Source organism: Hetaerina americana, unplaced genomic scaffold (assembly GCF_022747635.1).
Source record: "Hetaerina americana unplaced genomic scaffold, ioHetAmer1.1.p SCAF_10, whole genome shotgun sequence".
Classification (NCBI taxonomy): Eukaryota; Metazoa; Arthropoda; class Insecta; order Odonata; family Calopterygidae; genus Hetaerina; species Hetaerina americana.
The window spans coordinates 37,016,154-37,042,384 of NW_027286070.1; the positions used below are offsets into that span (position 1 = coordinate 37,016,154).

The 26,231-nt window shown below is 42.1% G+C and overlaps 1 protein-coding gene across 1 annotated transcript in view; it reads right to left on the minus strand.

Annotated features, from left to right (window-relative positions):
- The window catches only part of LOC139700308 (polycomb group protein Psc-like), a 138,492-nt gene that overhangs the window by 12,099 nt on the left and 100,162 nt on the right, over positions 1–26,231 (minus strand). Inside the window, exon 2 of the mRNA XM_071598947.1 lies at positions 22,912–23,128. Within this exon, the coding sequence (XP_071455048.1) occupies positions 22,912–23,059 (148 nt within the window). The 5' untranslated portion in view covers positions 23,060–23,128. The remainder of the gene's footprint in view (positions 1–22,911; positions 23,129–26,231) is intronic.

Sequence of the window (26,231 nt, forward strand, 5' to 3'; positions counted from 1 at the left end):
GAGCACCGCCGCCTAGCACCTTATGTCTCCCGGATTACCAGCGACGGCCGTGAAGACCATGCGGTCGCCACGAGCGCACTCGGGAATCGCTCGCTACGGCGACTCCATCTTGAAATGACGAAAACAGTCGTCCTCGACAAGAAGCTCACGAGAGAATTGCCTTCCTCTTCATTTAAATCCTCCACATATAATTCCAGGGCTGTAATTAATGGCGGAAAACTGCGTCGGTGAGTGAGTTCAAGAGTTTTTCACCAGTCAATGAATTCGCATAATCGTGTTCCCAGCTGAACTTAGGTTTTTTAGTACCTGCACTGCAGGATTGTGATGAAATGCAAAAAGGGAGACGACGACAAGGTCGTTCAGAAATCACGAAGTAAATCCCAACATCGCTTTACTAGTCTCATGCACTCATGTGGTACAATTATCTTTAGCATTTTACTAGATTATTCACATGCAACAAATTCATATACATATGTACATAGCGTGCTATCTTTTTTCCAAGGACCTTGTACATAAACCTCAATTTTATTAATTCTACAGATAGAAGAGTAAGGCATTTGGGTACACTCCAATTGAATATATATAAACTCGAAAAACAGATATGCTCAAATTCAGATTTATCAGTCTTGGATTTCGAGTTATAAACCAGTTCTTGACCTTATGTCAACATTCCGGTAATATTCTTTGAATTCTTCATGCACAACTCCATGGTAATAATGTGATTAATAATAAAAATAACAAATATTAATTTATAAATTCTAAAAGAATGGTTGTTATCGGAATATTGAACTAAGGTCAAGAACTGGATTATGACTAGAAGTAATATTATGACAATAAAAATGCAATACAAGAAGGAGGAAGTAACTTTTGTGCGTAATAAAATGAGAATAAATGGAGCAAACTTAAGAAATAAAGCTATAACCGGATACAAGTAGGAGATGAAACCCAATTTCAATTACAAAATGTTTTTTAAGCAATACCAGACGCTAGTGTTGGGAGAACCGAACATTTTTATAGGCTAGGAAAGTCCATGTTATCCATACCTTCAGTTATAGACAATGTAGGTTTAATAAATGCGGAGTTTTTACCAAAAAATGTCATTTCGATAACCGAACTTATAAGAACATTCTAAAGAGAAAAGCATTGATTACATTGACACTTGGGTATCAAGATCTACGTGAGCTGCGACATGGCGGAAAGTTAGGCTAAATTAAATCGCCCGCCTTTTTGACTTGCGCAATAATGTAAATAATGCAATAAGTGGTTTAAAATAATGTTGCAACCGGCCGGAATTTAACTGATATTCCAACTTATTTTAAGTAGTGAGATAGTCTAAGAAGCGCCAACTTCACCATCCACAGACGTCGATATAATGGAAAAGCGTCTCTCCAATTTTTTAAATTGTTAAAAAGGTTTTTTAAAAACAAAAGTTAAAAATACTCTTTAATAAGTTTCAACGATAACGAACATTTATGCTATTGAATTAAATTTCCATTTGTGAATCAAACTGTCCACAGGCACGGTGAATGGCACAGAAATATATTGCATTATGCATGTGACCCCTGGCAAGATCTTGACCTTTAGTAATACGCAAAGCTGTTCTCATTTTATAACCGAAAAACGCAGCCAATCTATCTTGTGAATTTGTCCACTTGGCTCTTATGACCCCAAACTCTTCATCCAAATGAAGAAAACTAGTAAAAACCAATATAACCCTTCCAAGTTCTTGTCATACTTTAAATTGCAAACGCTCAACCAGATTTTCCTTGAAGTTTATAAAACTGGAGAGGCGAAACGAGGACTTTGCAGGAGGGGGTTTTCAACTAACTCAACCAAATAGTCTAGTTAAACAAACTGGGATTCATGATGACAACACGATCGAGCAGATGCCCACTCAGTTGTTACTTTTCGCACACAAACCACGGAGCTCAAGTTTTCCTCACAAACACCCAGGTTGTAAAATGGAGGATCTCCGCCATCATGAAAGTTGGGAAAACTTCTTAAGGAGTTCATTGCGAAGAATCAGACGTGATAGGAAGGACATCGATCATATTACAGCGTGAAATAATAGCCATTTTTAATCAATAATTAAGGTATACTCGAGCGGAAATTTTCTATTATTCCACGCAGTATTGCATGGAATTGTACGAAATTGCCGATTAGAGTCAACCGTCCTCTTTCTCCAATGCAGAACGTAGTTAAGGGAATAGAAACCCGACTTACTTTATTCGCATTCCTATCTCAAGATCTTGGTGGGAGTCGGACGGGTGCGGCGGCTAATAATACCCGTGCCGGCATTCCATTTCCAGGTCTTCGGATGTCGTTTATTCTGCAGACTGCGAGGGTGATTTCTTGATATTTACAGACTTCCTTACGTTTCAAAAATTCAAACTGCATATAGTATCACATCGTCAGTAATAGTTTACATTACCTGTACACGTTTTCCAGGAGCATGAGGTTCCCAATACGACGTCGAGTGAAGTGTAATTTTAAACAACAAGCGTGCGAGGACATGCTCAGCTCATTGATCTGAGTTAAGCTTCACTTCACTCATCATTCCCTCCGAAATTTCAATTACTCCCAATACATTCATTATTTAAACTAACGTTTAAGTCGAGTTATTCAAAAGTTAAACCGAAAACCTCCTGGCGACGGGTAGGCAATATAGCAGCATTTACGCATTCGTAAGTGCTGGAATTATAGTTAAATACGGTGTGGAGTGTTACGGTACGTAAGGTTTTTCAAACCCAAGGAGCGCCTTTAGAAGCGATGAGATTGTTGCCGCTCATTTTGTCGTCTTATACACCCATTTTAAAGAGAAATGTCGAAATGTCCGAGAGGAACGGAGAAACATGCAGCAACAAGTACCTACCCTTCAATACGCTCACTGCAGTACGGGAGAAACGTCGAGGCACAAAACAACCCACAGGAAGGAGAGCCCTCGAAGGCTGAGTCAATGGCTAATTTACTTCGCAAGAGTAACGGCGAATTAAAATTTAATTCATTTCATGGCACTTGCCGAGTAGTGGCGTTCGCGTGGGTCTCGCGACGTCTGTTTGTCGAATCCTTAATTATTGACGGCCTTGTATCGCGGGAGGTGATCGCCGGGGCCTCTGGCGACCGAGCGGGAAAACCACGGAAGCCAGCTAGCCAGCCGAGGGAGCAACGATCGATCGCGGGGCGAGTCCTTCCCGCAGCCGAAGGACGTTCATTGCCGTAGCACGAAGAAGAAGACCGACGGGAGACAGGAGGCGAATATGCGGATGCACTCAGCTCAGAGACCGCGCGGTTAGAGGAGGTAGATTAAAATCTCTTTACGTCGAGATCCTCCCGCATCGGACCGTCCGCTCTCAATCGGAGGGGCTCGCACGACCGCGCATGCGCCCTTCGTCGGGCTCATTGATTGCCTGACGGGAGAGGACGAGGCGATGCAGGAGACCCAGCCGTACAGACCTCCAGTTGCAGTGATGTGCGCCGGTTCCTCAGGCCGACGCCGTTGCTCCTCTGCTGCTCTCTGCGAGCGGACGGCCCCCGTAAACAACTTGCTTGCTTGCTTCCTCGTAAAACATACATACTTTCCTCTACCGCTTGTCGGCGGCCCCTTACGACTCCGCTCCCCCAAGCGATCGTCGCCCTCGCACAATGGCGAGGCTTGGCGGCAGCCCGAATCGACCCCGGAGACTCCTCCATCTTGGTCTCCTCCGGCCTCACGCAGCCGACGATCAGTCCGCCGCGGAGGGAAATAGGTCGGTCGGCTCACGGCGAGCCAAGCGGCCGGTGGGTTGTTGGGCTTCCACAATTTTAAAAATTTATGGACTAACGATTTATTAACGACTTTTCACTCACGAAATCGATTTAATTGAACGCAGCTGGGCCGGCGTGAGCGATATATAACACTTCATGACGTCTGATACAAATAACCACGCAATACGAATATGTACGCTTTCACAAAGTTCGCATTACGTTAGTTAGAGCTTCATTTTGGCTTGTTTCGTTTTAAATTACTGATCACGCTCAAGGAAAATACCAAAAGTAGATAGCTCATGTGGTTTTGAAGTGTTAAGGACAAAGGAAGGGAGCATTCTTTAGCACATTTAATTGCAAGGTTACTGAATGCTAAGAAGAAGAAAAGCGGAAAGGTTGGAGACTCCGGTAAAGTGGCGGAAATGGCGAGATGGCGTGCGAGAAGAAAATGAAGAACTGGAAGAGCGACGCAAAGGCAGATTGACAGCAAGGGGAGGAGGCGTCGTGTGCAGTGCTCAGGTGGGCGAAAAGTATCAAACGAGGCCCCTTGTTCACTTAGAAACCTGGATGACCTCAGAACATGCAAGGGACGAAACATTGCCTTGGTCACCCAAAACCATAAAGCTTCACTTCGTCTTTGGGTCTATGGAATATCGATCACAAGATTGCCAACCCTCAACGAACTAACCACAAAGACCTAACCTCGCCGAACCATCATCAAAGGGAAAACGAACTGACTAAAATGGTCCTGCAATAAGTTGACATAACACACTCGAAATTTGAAGGTCTTCGACACTTATCAAAAAAACATTTCAGCCAAATATCGACAAAAGAATAAAACGGGACTTTCAGCAGTATTTTTACTCTCGTATTTTTCCGCGATCTTGCGATGGAACTTTTTCATGGTTTATTGAGATTAGTACACAAAATTCGGCTCACAAGGACTAATTTTAATTTAAGGATTAGCTAAAGATGTTTCAACAGAGAAATCAATGCCTTCGATAACTTCGAAACCCTTTACATGATAACAGACAACCTCATAGGTTAAAAAGAGAGAGAGAATAAAACTCTACTCTCTTTCTATAACCACCATTTAATATATTCATAAATGCAACAATGAAATATATTTCTAACTGCGCAAGTTTTCGGGAAAATGAGTCCACTGCTGAATCCATAACACGGATAAGGGTCTTCAAAAATTTCAGTAATGTCGCAAATTAATGAAAGATTTCAGAGTACAGTTAATGTGCAGGTTAATACAATTTTACAAAGGTATGTATACTTCCCAGGAGGTTAGCATTTGGCATTAATGACGTAAACGGAAAAAGTGTTAAATATTCGCTTATATATTCATCGAAAACAGATATTTTTAATCTCGATAAATATTACAGTTACTGAATTATTGAAGGGAAATATTTTCTTCCTCAGACTTCCTTCTATCGTTCATGGCCGATGAAAATGTTGACATGATGAAACAACAAACGCTAATGGGTCACTACGTCACTGTGCCCGTTCCACAAGAATTTTCAGGAAACGGGGCTTGCTATCATATCAGAAAATAAACAAAAAGACATTACATTTATGATAAGACCAATTATTTAAATAAATAATTCGCCTTGATTCTTCATGAGCGATCCAAACGCTATTAAGGATGCTAAGTTTTTCACAATAAATAATAAATAAGCACCGCATTTGCGAAATATTGCTTATGACAATAATTTGGGTCCAAGGGTGTTTTGATTCCCCCCTCCTCCTCGGCAGAATGTTTGCTTTCTCTTCGCCCGCGACGGGATTCCGCTGGAGCGCAAACATTAGCAGACCGTTTTAAAAGCCGAATTTCCCCGGGATCCAATCCCAGAAATCTCATCCAGCGATTGGAATTGATTTCAGGAGTGAAATAGAACCATCACGTACTTGCAGGGAGGGAATAATACAAAGGCATAAGTCTAAAACGATGGACCGTAAACCGTCGGAGATATGCCTGAACTCGTCGAAGTCGAAGAGAAGGCATCAGACTGCATCTCCTTGCTTGTGCTCTCTCCCCTCATTCACTGCTGCCACCCCTCCGCTTCGCCGCCATGCCCCCCTCCCCGGCAACGGCAGCGAGGAGGGAACGTTTGAGGGGTTGGCGGACGGGAAAGGAGGGGAGGGGCGGGGTGCTCACAGCGATCCCCGGATTGGTCGAAGAGGACACTCCTCTGCCCTTATGCTCTCCCGCTCACGTCGTAATTCGAAACTCCTGCCGCAGCGGGGCAAAATGGGACAGGGGGAGAACGAACGAACGAACGCCGCCGCCCGCCCACGCTTTCACTCCCCCTGTTTTATGGATCTTCTACACCATCCACACAGGGCCTGCCTACGCTCAAGCTGAAAAAGATCCTTCGCCCGAGATCGTTTGAACACTCGGCAAAGCAGCCCTTCCCGACTAGGGTGAGTATAGTGTCGGTCCTTCCAAAGTTTTCGTTATTACCGCTGTTCCTAGTTGGGGAATAGCAAAATAAAATTTCCAAAATACCCTTTGGCATGGGTTTCAAAGTACGCTGACGTACGGACATAGAAATTGAATGATGATATAATGAATGGTATCACTTACTAAGCCTCTGACGGTGAAATGTTTTATCTAGGAAGTCTGAAATTACTCCTAGATTTTACCGAAATTAAGCTTCATTAAAAAGCACATCGGAGACTAAAACATAATTTTTTTGTACGCCAACAAACTGGAGCAAAGGACGCACGACGATGGAGGTGAACGATCATCTACCTCTCGTTTGACAAATTACTCGTACGTCTTAACCCGCATGGAATATGTTCACATCCACGGTATTCGTCAACAATAAGATTACACGTATGCCGTACATCAAATCCCTCTTTTACACGCATTAATTCACGACTTCGCCATCTTCACAAATTTTGACCAGCAAGGCACATTAGTACATCCGAGTGTTATTTTTCGTAAACCTTTGGATGTCAGAGATATTACGGTTGTGCTCTTTAGAAATGAAAGATACGCCAAGATGGGAAAGAAATTGCTTCAATACAAAAATGTACACTGCAACAGAAAAACACATATGTTTCACCACCACTGATCTAAACGCCTTCTCTTCTGTCCGAAAATGTAGAATTCACCTCTATATTTTTCATACCGAGGGACAATATTAGAAATGGAATTTAATACGGCAAAATCAAATATAACCCACCATAATTTTAAGGTCCTTACATAGACAACAGATAATCCATACCGTTCATGAACAGAAAGATAGTAAGTACATGGTCCCGGTAAATTTAGGCACACGATCGAGTATATTCCAGTACAAAATATTCACTTTTATCATATACACAGATCTGCATATTTAGTAAGTATAAAACTCTCTGATTCATATTCTGTTAACATAAGATGTTCTCAAACTGTACAAATGATAAGCACTGAAGCACCTCCGTGAATAGTTAACACAAGATTTCAATTGGCCTGAAGCTTTGAGAAATGGGCCGCTGATATATTCCTCCTACTTCCCGGAATAACTAGATATATCCTACCTACTACCGAATTAAATTTTTACTACCACCCAACACGTATCCTTCAATTACCTTCGTTTTTCTAATTTTCTTCTTTCAATATTGTCTCTTATCGTTTCTTCTCTCTATCGGTTTTTATATTCATTCTCAATAATTAAGTTTTCCTATTTTTTTCTCTCTGACACATCTCGTTCGTATTCCTCTCAAATCGGCCCATCCCGAAAGCCTCGAAGGTAAGGTCCACGAATAAAAACGCTAAAGACATTGCTGATGGCGTAATAAATAATATTTGTATAGACGAATTACTAATTCACTCCGTGCGGAAAGGGATTTAGGCCATCGACTTATCCATTGTGCGCCTCGAAAACTAGAATTTCCAATCAACTTCGCATTTCTGTTAGTTAATTTTAGGCTAATGAGCGCTAAGACACCACACAATAAAAATTGAGCGCAACCACATGCAATACCAACGGAAAAACATGTAAGCAAAAATAATGCAATACGCGCATAATGCCGATGGAAAATTTGCGGCGAGATTGTAATTGGCGCGCGACGCATTCTACGGGACTAACAATTAGGCACTTCTAAAATTTAGAGGTCTTAAGATAATTAAAAATAGAGCGCTTATAGATAATTTAAAAAATCTCTACAAAGTCGAACATCGATGCATGAAGCAGCTTGAGCTGTCAGAGCTTCCCGGGCGATCCATCGCGACCAAGAGGACGCCCTTCGCTCCCCGAATAGCATCGCACGAAAAATGAGCAAAGCATGGATAAACACGAATACTATACCGGTATTGGGTGCGATTTTTACTCCACCGGATACCATTTTTATTTGTATCCACTTAGTATTAATTTCTGGGAAGGGGCGAGGAGACAAGGTGGGTATAACGTCCGGCTACTGATCGGAGGAGCCGGGTTCAAATACGGGTGACACTGGGCACTTCCAGCCGTGCGATTTTACCCAAGATGTGCGATTTTTCGGGTATCACATCATCCCAGACAATCATAGGAGGCCCAGAGAAATTTCCTCAGGCATATTAATTTAGCTCCGTGCACGCTTCAATACCAAGGAAACTCCAGCCTCACCTATAGTACCAAACTCAGGATTAATTAACATGTTTTTACACTTCATATTGTAATTACTTAAATTCGGGTATACTGAAGTTATCAGTTGTAACTACCGAATATAGATGCATGCCGCATAATATTTTACTGAAATTATTAAAAATGATTAGCGTTATCAAAATATGAACAGATTTGGATTCGGAATCCCGGGTTGGGAGTACGTGAGGAAAGGAAATGGAGTTGTTAGAGTTATTTGAAGAAGGCAGAAAAGGTATTCGGAGAGGATATTTAGAACTAGGATTATTTTACCAGCTTCAATAGGAGGATATAATTGAATAAAGAAAACGGAATGTCCATGCATGACATGAAAGGGGAATAAAAAAAGAAGATAAGAAGGCTGTAGAAAGATGAAAATATTGGTATATCCTTCAGAAGTGCTCATATACATCTACACAGCAACCCGAAAGGCCGTGAGGTGGTGGCTGTTGGGACGTCAGCCATACATGCATAAGAATACATATATTTGCTCAAATACGCATATTTTCGTCACATATATACCTATAAACATCACGTAATAATTGAAGCAATAATTTACGTTTGATTTTTAAGAAAATAAGTACATTGGAATTTTAAAAATAAGGAATAGTTTGCTGGGGTTGTTCAAAACCTCACGGAATAAGCGACACACGATTCGGAAAGCGAGTCAGAAAGGGTTCCCAGGATAAAAAGGTTAAAAATATTAAATTTTTTGGTTAATTTTTTTTGGCATCCATCCGTAAACAGCACTTTTTGGCCTTCACATTGGACTTTTAACATTTATTTATATAACAATGGCCACAGTTACAAACAACCTATACCTAAGGGAAAGAAAACCCACCTAAGCGCAATTGCAACCCGCGACCTCAGGGTAGGCAGGCAGGGACGTTACACCTCCGAGACCGGGGCCGACAAAGATTTACGATTTTTTTTCCTTAAATCCTTTATTGATAGAGGTAACCTGTTGTATTTCAGTAGATAAATATGGTTTTTTGAAGTAGGACATTTCACTGACAAGAGGGATAAAATAATCTGAGAGCAAGAATGCTTAAAGTTATCCCATTTTATTAGCACGTATACGTTTATTTAAATTTACCCCCATCGTACAACTGTGGGAGAGATCATGTCAGTAAAATTGGAGAGATTAAGATTGGTACAGAGCTCGAGCATCGCAATATCCAAAGCTCTTCAAGCCCGTTTTGCATTAAACGGCCTCCTCTTCCTAGTAGTAGTAGTATTTAGGGGTGGCGACCGACAGCTGAGGTCATTTGCGCCATAGGGGATGGACAGGAAAGGATGAAGGGTGGAGAGAAACCCGGCGTCGGCATTAGCCTACTCTTTACGAAAGGCGCCAAGGGGTCCGCAGTTTAACGTCCCATCCGACGGACGGCGTACTCACTCAAAGTGCCCTCCACCTCAAGTAGGGATCGAGATACCTCTGAAAAATATTCATCACCGCCGGGATTTGAACCCACGCCCTCAGGGTGGGAAGCCAGTACGTTAGCCGCCGCACCATCTCGATCCCAGCCACTCCGCCTAGGGCGGCTATAGCGAGCGAGCGCCCTCATTCGGCCAGCCCTATGCGGAGGTGAGGTCTTTGCAAACGAACTCCAATTATTAATTCCATGGAAGCGTTTCAAAATAAAACCCTCCGCTCAATTCCCCGAGTGAGCAGACGTACCCGTACGAAAGACGTCAGGGATGCACACATCTCCCTTCAATTCAGGATTTCTGCTACAAATTGTCCAAATATTTTTATGAGGCTGCCACTCACTGGAAATGAATTATTAATTCATACCTGGAACCATGACGCTCACCTTTCGACACCGCATACACTGCCTAAAATATATGCTCACCGATGAGTCTTTCCTATGTCAGTCTAAGTTAGTTTTCTTCACTGAATTTGGTAAATCATAAACGTTAAACTCAGACCTTCAATTTTGTAATCAACTAAATTGAAATCTTAATTATATAAACACATAAAAGAATTAAAAATAATATCAATTGTAATAATAATAAATGCATAACATTAGAAAAAAATATGCATGATAAAAATTATGCAAAAAAACAAACAAAATTTAATTAAAAATCATAAATACGTATAAAAACTTTAGGTATTAAAAATTAATTAAAATTTATTAATATTTATAGCTAAAAACGATTTTATAGATGTATACATTTCTTAGCCTTAGTTCGGAAGTTTCCTCTTCACACAAACATATTTTTCTGGCCTTCTATTCCCCTGACAATATTGAAATTATACAACCAAGGAGACCGGTAGATGTGAGCTCTACTCACCGGAACGGCCGACATTTGCGCGCCGCTGGAGCGCCCCAGACTCGTTCGGCGTGGAATTCGATTTAGATTATGATTCGATTTGGATTCGATATAGAATGCCGATTTTTCTACGAACGATAAGGGATCAAATTGGCGTTCTCCGACCGCGGTAGGGATAAAAATATTTGGGTCAAATTTAGTCAGGCTGTATTCGTCCCGTGCCACACACCCTAGTGGTGGCTTGCAGGGTACTAAAAATATTATAATACATATTTAATCGAATAAAAAAAACTACTTAGAAATACGTCTGTTACGTTCCAACCATCACTCAGCTTTGCGAAGAACGCTTCCAGACTGGTGGGTCGCCGGCAAGAGAGCGTACGGCCGTCAATACGCACGCGAAGACCTCCCCTCAACCGCTTAACGCCGGTTCGACGCCGGCCTCCGCCTACAGCCGCCCCATGACGAGGGAGGAGGATGGTGGTGGGGCACGCGCATGTGAGAGAAAGAGAGAGAAGATGGACGCGGGCGGTGAGGCCGAGAGAGAGAGGGAGAGAGGAAGGCAGGCATTCGCTCAGGTTCCCCCCTCCCCACCAGCGTCGCTCCCCTCCCACGGGGAGGCTCTCCCTCCCCGCCCCGCACCCCTCTCCGCCGTCCCATTCGTCCCTGCACAACGAAGGACACACCAATCCCGGCCAACTATCCGGGCGGCGGAGGGGAGGCCAGTGGAGAGGGGACGGAGGGGAGCGCCAAGAGGAGTGTTGAGTGAGCGTGTGGGGAGCACTGTCACGGGGGAGCGGGGGGGGAACCAAGTGTTCTCCAGCCCTGCCTACCTGGGTTCATTGCCCCGCAATTGCTCTCCTGAAGCGACGACGCCGAGAATGTTCCTGCGAGTCTTTCAAGCCTCGGTCGGCCAGCGTAACGGGCGACTCGGATCTCGTCGAGTTTCTACCCAAACTTTCCACCGTATTGGGGCGAAGGGCGGGGGACTGCTGCCGAGACGCGAAAGCGGATTCCCAACCCGGTAGTTGACGCTTTCACAAAGCGTTCCTTACTCGAGCTTAATTTCTAAATCCTGCTTCGTCCGTTACGGACATTCCAAGTGGTCCTCAAGTTCTAAATCAGTATCGGTAAATTTTCCGAGTTTTAATTACTGGTTCTCCGCATTTGCGTAAATGAAATGTCTTTCCGAAAAAAATACGTGTATGCTTTAATTTCTATAAACTCGCTAAAAATTCTACATTTTCTATAAAAATGTCATGCCGAATAAATAAGTGTAAACACGAGAACATGAGAGCCAAATATTCAGCGCAGGCGGCATTAGTCATAGTGCCTGGACGGGTCATCTCCGAAACGTTCCCAGTGGATTTTATGGCGGGTGGATGGGATTACTTTAAAGTCATAACGTAACTATAGTATTTTGCTAAGGAAGGTATTCTTATCCTGAGATATGCTTTGGATGAGCTCAAGCTAAGCGAGCATTCACAATGAAAAGAAAACTGCTGTGTCAAAGAAGATATAACAACAAACGAGGAAACAATACGTGAAAACATGATACTCCATGGATCAGAAGCATGGAAAAGTAGACCAGAAAAGAATAGAAGCCTTAGAAACCTGGTGCTGGAGGAGTATGCTCAATATCAAATGGAAGGATAAAATAATAAATGACGAAGTATACAGAAGAATAGACGAAGAACAGTCCTAATGGAATTGCAAGGATATTAGGTGTATTTGTAGGTGCATGTGTTAAGGATGTTGGGTATATTTGTAGGTGTATGTGTACGTTGGTTTGAGTGTTTGCACGTGTGTGGGGTGTATGTGTTTTTGCATGAGCGTATGCCATGTTTTGATTGCGGATGGTATAAAATTGAGGTTTTTGCATGCGCTTTTTTTCTTTCTTAATAACGGGTGGTGTCCTAACACCCCCCGCCACCCTACCCTTGCGGGGTATTGAATAATGAAGATGTATGGAACACCATAGAGAAAAGAAGAACCAGATGGATTGACTACACACCCTGAGACACAATGGATTCGTGAAGAATATACGCAATAGGAGGAGAAAGAGAGGTAAAAGTACCAAGAGGAAGGCCAAGGGATGAATACAAATGGGACAAATAAAGAAGAAATTACTTTGCAAAAAATACCAGGAAGTAAGTCCATTAGCATCAGTTAGGGTAGGATGGAGGGCTGCAGTCAACCAAACTAAGGATTGCACGACCAATGATGATGATGCTTATTACATTTGGACCCTAGTTCACAGAGGGATTCAAAGCAGGCATATACGAGGCTCGTACATATGTAGCCCATGGAGTCAACGAAAGGGAGAATTTATTCCTAGATTAAGGACGTGTTTGAGAAGAGGGCATTGGCGTATGTCCTACGAATGACAGCAAGTGTACTTTTATTCCATAGTGTCAAAATAAAATTGCTTTTTAAATTCATTGGCGATCTGTTCATTTGGTGCGTGTTGGGACTGCCTGCCAACACGATCGCAGTTCCACTTAGGGAAATTTAGGAGTGATATTGAAAATGTATCATATTACTACGGTATGAAAAATCATGCTAATAAATTAGAGAGATTAAGAGTGGAACTAATATATTTAAGATGTAATTTTGTACACTAACAATAGGGGATCATAATAATACGTACGTACGTATTGTTCGACCGTGGTAGGGTCATGTTCGGGTAAAATTATTCTGGTGTGTCTTCACCCCCTGCCACACACCCTGGCAGTGGCGCGCAGGGTATACACATATAAATAAAAAAATTTCACCAACACTCACGCCTCAGTACGAGGCTCGCGATTTACAGGGTTCTGAAATTATCTTCGGGTAACTAAAGGCAGTCCAGGGTTAGGACCCTTATCTCTTTACGTGAGATCGTCACTTACCTCAAGGTTGATCACCACTCGACACACACGTGAATTTTTCGTTTGCTAATTATACTCCCATCAAAGTATGTACTGATCCCAAAACCTATGACCGAATAATGCTTTAAATGGCAAGAAGATCACAATGCGATCACCTTTCCCCACCACAATTGCAATAAAGGGTTATTTATCATTACTTAAGGTTCTATATTAAAATAAATGACGAAGGCATTCGTCGAACGGGAGGAATCAAGGAGATGGGCCCTCTAAAACATACATGCAGAAAGCACATAATTAAGGACGCCAAAGAGAATAAAAAACTAGACGTGGCTAAGTGGATAGTATAGAAGGGCTGAGTGCAGAGCTACACTTAAAAAATGTTACGTTTGCTGATCGTTTATGTCATTACACAAAATGAATTAAAACATCAATTAGAAATAGCATAACACAAAAATAAGGAAATAAAATGGGAGGAACGACACGCTAACCTCCGAGATGGCAGAGACTAAGATGGTTTGGATTTGATGCTGAGGTGCGTGAGAACGGTGGAGTGAATGACACAACCATAAGCAAAGGAAATGCATAGAAGGAATAGAGGCGGTAAAAATAGACCAATGGCAAATGAAAAGACGGGATTTAGGTGTGCGTAGAAGACTCGCTAAGTGAGTGGTGCTGGCTGGGAGAGGGATTGAAAAGCGGAAAAGAGATCCCTTGATGGGAAGCAATTGGCATTTATTAGTGACTTAATATGCAATACCGCACTAGCAAAATAATTTTATTTAGGATACTAACTACATATCGAAATCCGCACGCTCTAGTGACTGTGAAGAATATTATTTTTTAAATAATATACAATGATTCACACGTAGCAAACCGAAAGAAAAGAGATTTGTGAATGATTGCTCGGATAACTCGATTGGTTCAGGATCGGATTCATTTCCGTTACTTCGAAAAGGGTATTTTCATTCGAAATAAGACATTTGATATTAACAGTACCAAAAAACTTGGTATGATGCCGGTGGATGCAAAGGTAGGAAGTGAATTTTTGTGTTAACAATACCTAGAGAAGACGTCGCACGAGAACTAAGAACAAAAGTGATAATCTACTAAGGTTCACCCGGATGGGGTGGTACACTCCTGAACTTTGACGAGTGATTCCCTGGTTTAAATGCTCATCGTGTAAGAGAGCTCAGTGAAATATAACATACTAAAATTTAACTGAGAAACACACAAGATGTTTTCCAAAAAAAATATCGCCACTGAGGCGCTGCCGGTGTAATTCAATTGCCATAATTCCTACATTTTCTTATTTTCTGCCTATGAGCAAACGGCTATTTTTAAAAATGTTTATAGTAATTGCATCATTGTTAAGAAACAGTTTCTACAGAATAGGATTTCCCAATTTTAATATTAAGCTGAAAATTCACTGAAAAATTTTAAAGAGGAACAATATGCTTTTGATTATACACGGGCTCTTGCCATATTCACTGCGGTTTCTAGAATTAATGAATAAGAGGACACCATACAGATCTCGTAGAGCAACATACTCGAAATTCTACGATAAAATCGTAGTCCACAAAACCAATATGAAGAACTTAAGAGGCATTGCGATACAACGTAATAAAAGGCGTAAAATTGCTTACACAATATGAAACGCGACGGAAAAAGGGTTGGATAAATGTTAATAACTCTTCGAATAAAATCAACACTCTGTAGCATACGCTTTTTGGGTAGTTGCGAGAAGTAAATAATTAAGGATGTCCAGACTATTTTACTAGTGTAAAAAGGGTTCTTGCGTTTGTAGGTAACATTAGGATGCAAAAAATGATAAGCATAGGAGCTTAATATTTAGCAATATTTTTTTATCACTAAAAGTATATGAAAGCAGTTTGACTCAAGGCTCAAATACCAATAAGATGAGAAAGAGAAACTAGACTTGAGGACGTAGACCCTCGTAGACAATACGCAATGGGCTTTGGCAAGATGGTGGCAACCCTTGAGAGACACGGAGGTGGGAAGATTTTACGCGAAGTTACGTAACACTCTTATTTCCAGTGAATGAGCATGAGCGTGCGTGCGTGCAAGCGGTCATGCAGAGTTATGAGAACCAGTATTTACCTTTATAGAAGTGAAAGGTCAATCACCTCCACAAATGATTTCTCCGAACGAAAACCCTTCACTTTTAGAACAGAATATTATTTTTTTTCTTGTAACACACACAAGCGATCGGCGTCCAAACTGAATTGGAATTTTTAAACATATTTTCTTTTGGTGCGTAGTGAAAATTGCGAACAAAGGATTATGGTTGAACTGTGAACATTTTATGCACGGATGAATTCCATCTAACTGTCACGATATTTTGTATGATAGGAAAAGGGATTGAACGGTACGTAACATTTATTAACATACCTCCATCGAAGTAATCACCGAAGGTTTGTTGGATGGGAGGGTCAAAACGTAATTGAGAATATAAATAAGGCGAGTGGAATTCTAGCATTAGGATAGGAGATGAGGGTCACTCTGTGCTGCCAGTGGCTTCTCAGGAAATCTGTTGCCTGAAAAATCACACAGCTTACATGAAGCTAAGGGTACCAGAGACTTCACGTAAAATCGAACCTGGCCCCTGCAGTTATTAGTTAATCCAGCACTCAGGGAATATTACCCACACATCGATAAGTAAAAATAAAAATTTATTACAAGCTATCCAATTGTAAAAAAATAATTAAAATTATTTGATCGGTACCAAGTCTACAACAGAATTTAACTGTTAACGCCCAGTATGCAAACCACAGCAAGGATTTGGCTGTCAACGTAACATATCTTCACTGCTACCGGTTGGTAAACACGAATATGTGACACCAGTGGAAATTTAAACCAAAAATCGACGGAGCACTGTGGGGAAATTATTAAACTCCATTTTTCTTCAAAAGGCGATTAAAAACCCGCGTGATGTAATTTCTGTATTATTCCTAAAATGATGAAAAGTTACCGAGAATCAGGGTACACACTACAGGTAGAATTAAAATGGATTACCTTAGATTAGGCTCGCGAAAAAGGCCTTTGACCACTTTCCTTCATACGAGTCTTGCAATATTCCACTACTCCCGAGGTGAATAATTACTTATGCATAAATCATTTGTGATCCATCAGGAAACCATGGACCAACCTTTAATTAAAAGACGGTGGTATCTAATAAATTTTGGCAGGACGGCCAACTTTTGATTTCACATTTTTCTCTTTACTACGCTGTTTAATGACTTCTGCCAAGGATTTTTCATACCATGAACGAAGTATGAGACACTTGCGTCCCTGGTAAGTATGCAATAGGTTGATATAATGTAACTTATGAATATCAATCGGGTGCAGGCCATAGGAACAGCGCACAGTGAATCTGAGAGACAAATGTATATCCTCCCTATGACATCACGAAAGACATTACAGCAACCAGGGCTGTATTGTTGCAATGGGTCATGAGCCTTTGCGAGATGGCGTCTCCTGTTATGCAATGTCATAAGTACCAAACACAAAACAACGGAAGAGGCCTTGGTTTTTCTCTGCGAGAAAAAAGACTCCGATCCCACGAGATGACCCTCTCACGTGGATCGGACGTGAGCTGAGCAAGCGTCACGAGCCGTCGGTCCATTCGGGACGATCGGACTCCCCGTGGTTGGCACCACTGCCCTCGCCGCCCGCCACTTCCCGCCCTCCTCCCAGTCCCTTTCACAACTTGGAAATGAGGCGTTTTCACTGAATGCACTATGAGGCGCACTCACTATGTGCCAACGCTCTTTCCCGACGGTCGCGACCCACCTCCGAGGACAACGAGAGGGGGAGAGAGAAAGGGAGACAGACAGACCCCTTCCGAGAGGGCGAGCGACGTCTGCTTCCGCGTCACTCACTCACTCCGACGACCGCATTATGCATGCGCGCTCCGGGGCATGCCGGGGCACCCAACCTCGCCCCTCCCAAACACCACCACCTTCTCCTCACCCGTCCCCACACGAACACGCCGCGAAGAAAGAAGAAACGGACGGCTCTCTCCCCTAGCGACATTTCTCTCACTTCCGCGCCGAGGTGCGTGTGCCAGTTGCCCACCGCTCACACCCCCCTGCGTGCGTTACCTGCACCGCCGCTGTCCGCACCTCAATGACTCATTACCGTTCGGGGTCGCTTGCGTTCTTAAGCAAGGCGACTGACGAATGGGTGCGATCCGAAGCTGTCGAAAGGGTCGACAGCCTTCGCGCGCGCCTCATGCGGCGCCAGATTGCGCGGGAAAGTATTCGAAGGGTCGTCAAGAGTCACTCGAATTCGAAGGGGCATCACTTTCATTTGAGACAGATCTAAGAGTTTACTACACCACGCCAGGTCAGTACCACTAGATAATTGCACCTACATGCATAATTAAACTTCAGGCCATTCCCTACTTCCCCGGCAAGCAAGGGCAAACGATATTCTCATTTCAGATGTCAGCAGATAGATTCACTAATTCCCATTCCTTTTCACATATTTCCTATGTATTACCCTTTCAATCATACTTCATGCTTTTATTCTTCTGTTCCTAAGATTTCTAATACTCCATAATCTTGATTTCGCCCACATCTCCAATGACTGCATCGGATTAACCCTTCCTCTCGAGCCAGTTGCTATCACAACCGTTTTGTGATTCAACTCTCGTCCATCGTCTCAACATGACCAAACCAGCATACCAAAATTTAAAAAATGTTTTAAAGTAATAATGTTACAGACCCACTGGGAAAAGTGAATATATTGAGAAATAAAAAATATACCCAAAATAATTTGTTTTTCTATTTTTTCCTAAGAACTTTTTGAACGGCCCACGTAGGTCAACAGCCATTGTTTCTACAGGCTTCTGCTTCTCCTGTATGCCACTGCTTCCAAATACACACGGCACCCCGCCATCCACCGAAAGGGTACTGGAAGGGGATGACCAGACACCAGCCATGCCACATCCGTCACACACATTGCAAATATTACATCTTCAGCAACTATTGCAATGTCAGAACTAAGAAAACATACTGTAAGGAAACCCATTAAAAAAACAATCATATACATCATATACAACGGAGTCGCTCATTACCAGGTAGCATTCTACTCATGCAGGACACCCCGCCTCCCGGCCAAAGGGCGCGTAGTATTTGATGTTTTGATATTTAATTTTGTAATTTAGGACCCTGCAAGCAACCGCTAGGGTTAAGGGCAGGGGCTGAATACAAACCAGACTACTTTTGACCCGAATATGACCCCAGCGCGGTCGGATAATGTTATTCTGATCCCTTATCGTTCGTGGAAAAAATGAAACCTTAAATCAATCTGTTCTACACTTAAGCTCTCTAATTTTATTGATCTCTCCTATCGTAGTACGATGGCGGTAATTATACAAATGGCATGGAGTGTCCGGACGCCAGCCATGAAAGGAAATGAGGGGAAATGTAACTTGGACGTTCCTAACTATTTTCGCCAGTGCTTACCTATTTCTGATTTAATGTTTGCCGCGAATAGTGCGCGGGAAAAAGGAATGCTTACATTTAACCGTTCGGCAGTCTATCCTGGATTTTGACAATTGTTTGTCCTGTCGATGTAATTGGGGGCCGACTTATTTATATCTTCTTTGTTGGGGGTAAAACCAAACGATTGGTATCTTCGCGGTAAGTTTTATCTAGCGCTGATTCCTCGCCTATGAAAGATTAACAAGCAATTTTGCTTTTGGATTTACGTAAGACGGCAATCGTGAAGACAACTTACTTCGAGACAATATGCCCTGAAGCTAATTTCATATTAAAACTTGGATAGAGATATTTTATACCGGAAATATAAAGAAATACTAAAAGATTTAGTAAAATTGAGAAGGTTGGCAGAGCTAACAGAGATTTCAAAAAAACCAAAACTGTTCAAATAAGGGCAAACAATCAACTCTTCTGAATTCAAAATATATTGTACAAAGAACGACACGGAGGGTCTTTTGGAGTTTCATTCACCGCCCCAACGATATTTGAAACAAATATAGAAAGGAAATACCGATGACGTCGCCAAATTAAATTTTGAATTGTAGGAGCTTAATTCTAAAGGAAAGAACAACCTTCGAAAGCTGCACCCCCACGACACTTTAACACTTCAATGCGTATTACGACTTTGGTAATCTAAAAACGTAGGTATAACAGAAATAATGAATCAAGAATAGTCGTAAAAGAAAATTTCCGGCCTATCATTCAAGATACACTGTTTTCCAAAACTTTTTTGTACGTAAAAATTCCGAAATTAACCTATCATTTTCTACTACCTTTTCGCATTGAAAAACAGACTTTTCCGGGACCTACATCATAGATGGGGCTCGGAAATAAATAAATGCAGCCCCTTTCCGCTCAGGATGCGTCCATTATGTTACCGTATGTCTATAATTTTACTCACGTATCAATGAGTAATTCTACAACTCTTAGCCGTGTTGCCACTGGATACAAACGATCCAGTATCTGAAAGGATGATCCCTAGAATGCTTACACATAGGAACTCAATCACACAAACTCATTATAATAAAGATTCACCTTTGGAAATACGGACACAGAAGCCGGCACCGTCTTTTCCGCAAAAGTTTTGCCCCAAGGTTGTTTTTTACAGCCCTCGACCCGAAATGACGAAACGAATGGAGATCGCATTCAATTTGACCTTCCTTCCCGAGGGAAATGGCCCAGGCGAACGATGCCGTGGAGGCCTGAACGTGCGGAGGGCGAAAGAGTAGCGGAGGGAAGAGGGAGGGGGGGAGGAAGGTGAGCCCTCCATATGCATCCATGAATATTTCAAACGAGAGCGAAGGACTTGGAATTCTGCTCAACTCGGATAAGCGTCTCCACTTTCCTTTATCGGCCGCGGTCCCATATCGGAGATCCCCATGCCAATACTATCGATTTTATTTGCCATTATCTGAGTAAATGCTGGGACGGTGGAAGGCGGAAGAAGGGGAACTGATGACTTGGGAATCGCCGAATGGGAAACCAGCGAGTGCGCTGAATCTCCGGCCCTCAAATTGGCCTCGTTAGTTCAGGATAAACTAAGATTCTTTCAAATGATTCCACCATGAGGTGAAATGCCACCAAATGAGGTAAATTCCACCAAATGTACCGGCCTACAATAATTTGACGAATTTTAACGCAAGCTCCAAGGCTCGGATTAGAGTCAATCGTTGAGTATTTACGAGTACATCTATGGCTACAATTTATACTGCAAGCCATCAAGAGGGCAAGTGGCGAGTGATTATTCATAAAGGCAAATACATTTTGTTAAACTGTATTTTATAACTATAATGTTTCAGAAAATAAATACTTGGTTATTCCAAATATATTTTTTATTAAACACGACCCGGGTTTCGACTTACAAAGTCATCATCAGGTAATGAAAGATCTGGTGCTTTCCCGGCGTATTAGTTGGGTGAATTCAGCCCTGATGACGATGACCGAGTCGGGAATCGAAACGTCGGCAGCTATGGAGCCATTGACCCGGTGGAAGACCCGAGAAGAATTCACTCATCATCAGGTCTTTGGATATCAGGACTTGGTAAGTCGAAACCCGGGTCGTATTTAATAAAAAATATATGTGGAATAACCAAGTATTTATTTTATGAAATGAATCGCTTCCACAAATTGACGCCTGAAACCATTCTAACTATAATGTTTATTTATTCATTAATATTTGTAGTTAGTAAGCCTTCATCAAGGGGAGGGTGAGTTCTGGGCCTGAGGATGAAGTTATTCTGCCTAATCAACCGCTTGAACAAGTATTGTTCCCTATGGAGCAGAGTAAAAGATTTGAACTTTTGTACCCAAGTGATAGATTTGACTTAAAATGGTAATATTAAGGACTACCGCCACAAAATATCTGAGGGCAAAATCCCCGAAGTAATACAGACTGGATCTACAAAATCGCAATATTTTTCACAAAACATCAAAATGACAGTCTTTGAGAGGCCATTTAGGAAAGATACAGAGCGTGAGAACGTGGGGAACAGGCGAACGACCTTATTGAAACTTCGTCCCAAGAGTAATACACAATTACGCAGTACCCACTTAAATTATACCAAAAGTACTATTTGTTAAGTCGACTCGTTGAGTAACCACTTTCTAAACATAGACACTGATAGGGTAATATGTACCAACGTTTTGGTAATAAGAGTATATGTGTTTCTAAGATCAGTCTTATTGGCAAGTGTTAAATGATAGTGACAAAAATCCCTTGCTGTTCCTATTAGTAGAATACTATTCCATATAAACTACATTATTTCACATGACAGGTACCCTGCAAGTCACCGGGAGGGCGTGTCACTGGGCGTGAATCAACACCAGGGATGCAAAATCTATGTTACGCTTGATTGTGCCAGTAAATATCAAAAGTAATCGTGTATATATATATATATATATATATATATATATATATATATATATATATATATATATATATATATAACAAACACCACACACCATATACCTATGCTTATAAAATTGGGAAAATAACGATGGCAATGCGAAATCTTAAGCTTCCGTCAAAGTGAATTAGCAGTATTTATCACGAACACTTTTTGATTAGCATGATGATATCTGAACACCTCCACCTTCTCAGCAAAGAAGTTATGAACAATGTGAAAAAATATTTTTTCCCAGCATAGACATTTTTGTGACTTCGGAGTTGAGCAATTTAAACCGAGAATCATGATAAAAATTCACTTAATCTATTGCTAAAACTTCATATAGCAGTATCCCAAGGCTCATTAAAACTAATCACCATGTTGACTAATTATTCTAATTCAGTACAGCAGTGGTCAACGCACTTGGATTAGGTACTACTGTTTAAAGCGATTTACATTAACCGTGACAAATGCTTAATTTCTTACGAAAATGAGTACCTAAAGCACATATTAGGTTACTGAATTTCGAATAAAAACGGAATGCCTGATTAGACCGGATGTCAGAGAAAAGAAGGCAGTATTATCAATATTTCAACCAGCCCCCTCCGATGAAACGTGACTTGGAATCTTTCTCAGGTCCTCTTCTTTTTCTGACCGTACAGCGATAGCTGGAATTTCAACGAAACTACTAAAGGAAATACTACTACAACTAAAGGAAATCGCGAAAGACGCGCTTAAGTTTAAACGGTTAACCTGAGCATAACCGCATTTAATTATGCGGTTTATGTTCGTGCATACTGTGTATGAACATTAACTGCATACATATACATTCAAATCCCAAATCCATTACTAATCACAAGACCCAACTCCAAGGCCCGGATGGAGTCTCCTACGGATGGAGACACATGCGGGGGGAGGAATGGCTGCTTAACTCCATAGGCGGAGCGTCGATGGCCGATTCGTGTGAGCCGTCTCCTAGGCGGTGGGTACTTACACGAGTGCATGCATTCGATGATGGTGGTGGCGTCCACGAGGTAGCCGCTGCATAGTACGCAGGCCAGGTGAGCGTTCACATCGCGAATCTTGACCCTCTTGGTGCTGCCCGGGGTGGCCCCGGGGGCCTCGCCCTCTTCTAGGGGCATATCCACGGCGGCCTCCCTATGGCCAGGGCAGGCTGGGGATCCAATGATTCACCTCCCACCGCTCACCCGCTAAAGGAAAAACGAAAAGATATAAAAAAAAAGGCTTCGTCAGTTCACAGTTACAGAGGAAATCAAATCAAAATTTTCACTGCAATAAAAATAGTTAGAAGTACAAAAAGATAATTTCAATATTCAATTCCCCGCCATTTCGCTTAATGGAAATGTAATAAGAAAAGAATAGCTCCAAAGTATAATACATGCATAGGAAAATGAGAATTTATGCCTACTATTTACACAGAACATGCTCTCTTAAACGCTGATTGACCGATATTTACCGTCATCTGCAAGTATTGATCAGAAAAAGAGATATTGGAGTATCAATCAACTATTTTCAATAAAGGATTGGAATGAATCCACCCCTCCACCACTGCGTGACCACTTTCGCAAGTTAATCTTGAATTAGCACATGCCACTGACTACCAATAATGAGCGGTTTTCGCCTTAAACAAATTCAACGGATTTAGACTACTTGAAGGACCAGTATGCCATTCTCCTTAGATGAGCAAGAAAGAAGAATGAGATGTCTGCGAACACCATCGCGGGAATGGATATTTGCAAGATTCCAGTGATCACTTAATTTTTTTAGCATCACTTACAATCAATAGCTAACAATCTAGATACATGGAAAACCGCTCTGGGTTTCGATCCGGATATGACTGTTGATCGTACCTAACGATCGGTACTTTTGGTTCCTTAAGGACGTTGTAGCCAAGCGGGTAGGGTGTCCGGCTACTATTCGATGGTCCCGCGTTAAACATCCGGTAACCTTGGGCACACCCATCTTTGTCCAAGCTACGATTTTTCGGGAGCCAGTTCATTCTGGAATACGACAAAAATGGACAAGGAATATTCAACGGTAAAGGAAATGATTCCCCTGTCCTGATATGTGAATCTCAGACATACACACCGTATGGTACGTAGCAACCAATACGTGGTACTCTCACCCATTTACGGCTGATTACTTTGGTTATTTTAGTTCTTTTTAATCTCGCAATTTTCACCCCAACCAAAGACCTCACGCGCATCAAGCACAAGCGGCCGAAATACGGAAAACGAGCATTCTCAAAATGAATTGAACAAAGAGGACTTTATAAACGAGCAAAAACAGCAGACGCAGCATTATGTAATAGACAAACCAATTCACCCTAGGACCATGCACCCATTAGGAGTTACTTAATTTGCTTAACGCATTTCTAAATATTAGGGTTGATTAATCTAGATCATAATTTGCAAATTTTGACCATGTGTGCTACTAATGCTCACGTTATTTCTGAAAGTGGAAAGTAATAATAAAAAAAGAACTTCTGCCTTACTGCAAAAGTGCTTTGTTAAACTAATAGGTTCCATTTCAGGGCTCAAGCAGAAATTAAAAACGTCGAATCAAACCAATTTCCGCAAAAAAATTAGAAGATAACAGAAAAAGGAGTGAATATCGACTCAATTTTCTTATCCCCTCCAGCACTTCACAATGCCGAGAATCACTGGCAAATAGATGGTGCAATAGGAGCTACAGTTTTAGCGGCGTGCTTTAAGTGCTAGAAATCATTTTGTGTCCAAGTCAAATTCACTTAGATACTGTATCATTGTGTTGATCACGTGTCAATGGACAAATATTTTCGAATATTATTTCGGTTTTGAACGAATATTATTTAGAATATTTATGAAAAGTATCTTCACCATATCATTTCCAAACATATATTATACGATACTACTACGATAATGAACGTAAGTGAAAAAATTGCCTTCTAAGAAGAGAAACATAGCTGAAAAATCAACATCTACTCAACATTCGAGTTCTTTTGAAAACCAAAATGATTCTTTGCTTTGGAACTTATAAAAACGCATTGTTGTGGAAAACTTTTTCCTCCCGCTTATTGATAAAAATCGGAAGAATAGTTCAGGCTTCCATTTAAATTTCCTACATTTTTTTCAGAGTTTGTCGTAGGAATACTACGCACTCCCAAATAACTGTGCATGCATGATATACATATGTAAAAGTAATTTCTCCTACTATAGGCATTGCTACTGGGGGTAAAGTTAAATCTTATTTTGGTTCGGAAAACCCCACTCAATCACCCAAGTTTCAATTTGAGATCCACTTAGCATTGCGGTAGTCGATTTAGTCAGGCAGACGGCAGTGCAGGGATATTTTGATCCGTAATGAAATCACGGCCATGGTAGAGTGGTGTCAACCTCTTCATTGGCGACAATTGTATCAAGTGAGACAAAAAGTTGAGTACCGCACGAAATGTGTTTGGAACCACAACACTGTCCGACTGTTTGAGTGGAGGAGAAATCGAAGGAGAGCTTTAAAGTGAGATCAACTGATGATTACTCTCCTACCACATTTGCTATACGTCTCGTTAGTATCTTGACTTCCTTTTGTCTTTTAATGATACGATCCGAGATTTGGGTCTCGAAAAATACATCGCCCTCATTAGCTCTTAGCTACTCGATTGCCGGGTAGCTACCTATTTCCCTTCGCCATACACGTTGGCTTCACTTTCCCTTGCCCCCAAACCGACTTTCTGAAAGTCCCTGAAACCTAGGCCCGATCCGTAGACACTTCCCCTGACATTTCCTCGTCGGAAAGCCTAACATTTTTCGCATTGACGTGTCCCATACATCGATCGTCACGACGCCCGTCGCCGCCGCGGGGCACAAGTCCATGAGACGACTCACCGCGAAGTGTCGCTTTACGTCAGGCGCCCGGCCCTCACGACGCGTGACTTCCCTGCCATTTTAAATCGCCCCCCCTTTGGACCGGGAAAGCAACAAAATCAGAAAAACCGACAAAAAAAGGATATGGTTCTCCTCCCATCCCCGCGTCCTCCCCTCCTCCGCCGACTCTCCTTCCGCCCCCGCCCGCTCCACGACTGCCTTTATTGATCCCCTCCCACGCGCTCACCCCCTCCTTCCCGCCTTCCGCTCCATCCCCAGTCCCCTTCATCCCCCAGCCACCCTACCTCCAGGCAGGGAGCGGGGGTGAGGAAGTAGGTAGAGGAAGGGAAGACGAAGGACAGGCGTCAGGAGACGACTGAAACCCCTCCCTTTCTATCGCTCCCCAAACTCACCCCTCCGTGGCCTCAGGAGGGGGTCGGCTGGGGACAGG